Source organism: Miscanthus floridulus, chromosome 1 (assembly GCF_019320115.1).
Source record: "Miscanthus floridulus cultivar M001 chromosome 1, ASM1932011v1, whole genome shotgun sequence".
NCBI lineage: Eukaryota > Viridiplantae > Streptophyta > Magnoliopsida > Poales > Poaceae > Miscanthus > Miscanthus floridulus.
In genome coordinates, this window is record NC_089580.1 from 49,032,043 (window position 1) to 49,036,050 (window position 4,008).

The 4,008-nt window shown below is 42.5% G+C and overlaps 1 protein-coding gene across 1 annotated transcript; it reads right to left on the bottom strand.

The window, feature by feature from the left end:
• Positions 1-338: 338 nt before the first annotated feature.
• On the bottom strand, positions 339-2,906 carry LOC136483130 (tau-cadinol synthase-like). Its single transcript, XM_066480227.1, has 7 exons — positions 2,811-2,906; positions 2,452-2,713; positions 1,996-2,377; positions 1,350-1,568; positions 1,102-1,237; positions 760-1,008; positions 339-626 (listed from the first exon to the last, which is right to left on the bottom strand). The coding sequence occupies exons 1-7, from the start codon at positions 2,904-2,906 to the stop codon at positions 339-341; spliced, it is 1,632 nt and encodes a 543-aa protein (XP_066336324.1).
• Positions 2,907-4,008: the final 1,102 nt, after the last annotated feature.

Here is a 4,008-nt window from a genome sequence, read left to right on the forward strand (position 1 = left end):
GTGGGGAGTGGAGAAATGCATGAGGCGCCTATTATATATACCAGAATCAAATGTAACCAGTATCAAAAGAGAATCATGCATTATTTACTTTGAAATATCAATAAAGAACAAGTGCACATGTCAAGGTGCATAGGATGTAACTGTTTCCATTTTGAAGAGGGTAAATTTCCATTACAAGTTTTATTTTTCTATTATTGTTCTTTATATAAAGACAAATAAGTGCGTACAGATACGCTATGCAAGCACACTACATCACTCTTTATTGGTTGATAAATATCCACAATGCATGTATGCAGCCTTTGGGTGGGCTGCATTTAACACCAACCACAAATTTATAGCTAGAGGGGTATTGGATTGATGAAAAGGCGCTCAATCGTCTCCATATCCTTGCCGCTTGTGTGTGCGTCCTTTTTACCACGGTACGTGAACGGCATGCACACTGTCAGGTTGATAAGTCGCTGCACCGCTGGAAGTAGCTCAGGATGCTCAAATCGAGCTCTGTTTGCTGTCTTCCATCCATCCTCGATTAGGTAGCCTATCTCAGTCATGGCTACCTCACTTGTTACATTGTACTCGTTCATGTAGCACTCCACGGAAGTTGCTACATCTTTCTTGCTCTTCCCACTCTGCAAATTAAACAATGCAACATAAAGTGCATGCTCCAATTATATATATTAGTTAGTCACAAGAACCACTTTGTGAGCAATGATGATTAACAACAATATGCACATCAAAAAATGATATGGAAAGAAACTCTACATTGAATGAAGCTATGTCGTTCAAGAAACGGGCTATCCGCCCGAAGATCATAACAGCAGTGTCTCCCCTCAGTGCCCACTCAAATGCATCTCTGGTTGCTTCATCACCCATGCCCATTAGCATCGCGGTAGCTCCTGTTTGAGGTCCGACCGATACCGTAGACACCTTCACGTGTTCTTTAAAAGATGGTTTGCAATTATGATGAAACCATTCGCTTTCCTGGAGATAACTTTCAGACGTCATCTGAAACTGTACAGACAATGCATCAGTACTGGTATATATGAGAACGATTAGATCATTGCTGCCTTGTTGGTGGTTGGTTCAGAATTAGTCAGTGCGTACCGCTTCCCTGGTGTAAGCCACACGGTACCTCTCATTTGGTTGCAGTTCATCCTCAAAATCTTCAAAGTTTCGTAACAGCCTTAGGTAGAACTTCTTCAGGTACTCGGGTAACATAGAAACTGCACTATCGTCCCATCTGCAACACACCATATATATCTTGCATCCAAATTAATCTAGCTAGTGAATTGGATACAACAGGTTAGAGGAATAATAAGGTAATGTAATCAGCCAAACTAACTAATACAAACCTTCTTAAAGCTTCAGCGAGCTTACGAGACTCATCTAAGGTAGCATGGTCATCAAATGTGTCATCTACCACGGTCATAAGTGCAAAAATCTTGGTAAGCATTGTCCGAGCCCGCGAGAGATCTTGCTCGTAGTATACTGTGTAGCACCAGAAGAAACACTCAACCACGCGATCACGCACGTAGTTTAGTTCCACTTCTTGGTAAATATCCTTCCACCATCTGAAACATTTTGTCCATATATCATCAGCAGGCTAGGCGTGGACTAATTTGTGTTCATGAGTAGAAATTATTTACGTAATTTAAGGAGCTGTGAAGTAAATTAAAGCTCATGATTAATTTTAAGGTCACCCGCATTTATGTTTAAACTTCACTTGTATCCAAAAATTTTATATTAGTTACAGAATAGTGAGTCGTGCATTTGATTAGTTTCACAATTGGGGATGTTGTAAACCAGGGCCTCAAGCTGCCCTTATAACCGTGAACCTCTGCAGCCTATAGAAAGCTAGAGGATATTCTCATGAACTGAAAAAAAAAAATTAAACTTCATTGTGGAAGTGGAAGACTGGCATGATAAACGGGAAGAAGATTAAAAACTTGTCATGTTTTATTTCAACAAGAGATAACTAGAAGTTTGGAACATGCGTACTGGGAAATGGCTTTGAGCTCTTTCCGGTGAAGACGTTGAAGTAGGTTAAAATCCAGCTTTGCAAGCTCTAGTATGGAGGGATTGTATGTTTGCTCTTGAGTGTATTCGGACATATAATCTAGGGCCTCCAATCTCTTCAGTGTCCTTGGCAATGGTAGCTTAAGGGCTCGGGTTACTTGACCAGCTAATGGGGCCCTAAGGCTACTTGTTAATAATCCCAGTCCCAGATGATGCCTTGCAAATGGCATTGCTTCTTCAAGTTCCACCTCTCCGTGCGTTAAAAGGTGAGCTGCATTGTATAAGCTTAACAAGCCTCTATGATCATTCGTTATTTCTGTACGGAAGCTTCCATCATCGCCTCTGAACTTGCTGATCAATTCGTCTGTAATGAAATTATCGTACAGATTTGTCATGCCAGTATGTGCAATATATATGCAGGCACACATATATACCTACCTGGAGAAACCCAAAGACCATGGGTCCTAAGGAGGCGAAATCGCAGGGCAACTTCATGGAGGCTACTGAATCCTCCACAGCCATGGATGCTGCGTAGTGTGGCATCAATCTGCTCCTGGAAGAGATGATCAATACTCAGATGCTGGAGGGTGTCCACAAGGTTCATCTGGTGCACCGCGTTGCTGTCGCTGCAAGCCTCAAACAGTCCACACACCTCCTTCCTCAATTGATTGACCCTCTCCCTCATGCTTCCCTCCAACATCTACAAGAATTATATATGCAAATTAAAGGCATACGCATATAGTACAGCATAGACACCGGACATGTTAAAACTTAATAAATCGAGCATGAGTGCGTGCCTGCATCGGTTTAGGGACGTAGTCAATGAAGAAGTCACCCCACACTGAGGGGTCAACAGTCCTCGCCTCAGCAGCGGTGCTGTTGCTGGCAGCCATTTGTGGATGTGCCGTACGTCTGAGGAGCTTGATATATATAGTCCTACTACTCAGTACTCAATGTCAAGGTGATTACTGAACTTAGTGATCGTCTAATTAATCACAGTCCACGGGGTGGTTCGTCTTGAAAACGTAATGGCATTCACAGATTGAGGGTTTCTTTGTTTGTTTGATTGATTGATGATTATGATCACGCATTCATACACCTTGTCTAAGATAGGAGTAACTTTAATAGGCTTAGTATAGGTTCAATAAAAACGCCATGTATATAAAAGCATGCATGGCAACTAGTGACCAGTAATTTCCACACTAGCTAACTGTCAAATCTGCTGAATGAATTTGGTTGCGCGACGGTGATTAATAAATCACTAAAACAAGCAGAAATACTGTTAGGAGGCGTGACAGGAGGAGAGTAACTGTGTTTTTTTTGGACGGACGGGACACAACGTTTTCTATTAAGAAAGAAGCACATCTAGGTCCTGAGCTATAGCTCAGTGGTGGGTTACGTGGTTACGAACCCACCGGTCCTGGGTTCAAGTTTTTAGTGACCTGGGTTTACCCCTATTTTTTTACTTCCCTTAGGTCCTGGACATTCGCATGGCCCCGCAATAGGAGGGTGTGCATGCGTTTAGTAGAATTGAGAAACTACAACATGTATACTTAGAAGTCTAGGCTAAAAAAAGCATTTTCTTCTTTCTCCTAGGTCTTGGACATTCGCGTGGCACCACGATGGGAAATTTTTTTTTTAACACTTTTTTGAAACTATTTTCAAATATAACACTGTTTATTATTTTTTGAAACTAATACTTTTGGCCGCGCCTATTCGCATGGCGTGGCGAAATCACGTTGACGCGCCATGCATGGGGCGCAGTAGGATCGATGACGTGGCAGCGACCAGGACCGCTGAATGCTGACGTATGTGGCTGGAGGACCGCTGAATATATGGCGCACGCGAAGGAGGGAGAACCGGTGAGCTGGATCGTTGGATGCAGAGAAACTTGGCACGGAGATGAGCTCAGAGAGGATGCACCATCAGGGATACGTGCACATGCTTGTCACACTAGATAAATAATATCTTTTCTGTATTGTGTCAAATGAAGAT

What these genes read in the sequence shown, in the direction of transcription:
- LOC136483130 (XM_066480227.1), bottom strand. Translation starts at nt 2,906, where the DNA reads ATGGCTGCCAGCAACAGCACCGCTGCTGAGGCGAGGACTGTTGACCCC. An exon ending in TGGCTTACACCAGGGAAGCG is followed by an intron (nt 1,009 to 1,101) that starts GTACGCACTGAC and finishes TTGTCTGTACAG; the next exon opens with TTTCAGATGACGTCTGAAAG. An exon ending in ACGACATAGCTTCATTCAAT is followed by an intron (nt 627 to 759) that starts GTAGAGTTTCTT and finishes TTTAATTTGCAG; the next exon opens with AGTGGGAAGAGCAAGAAAGA.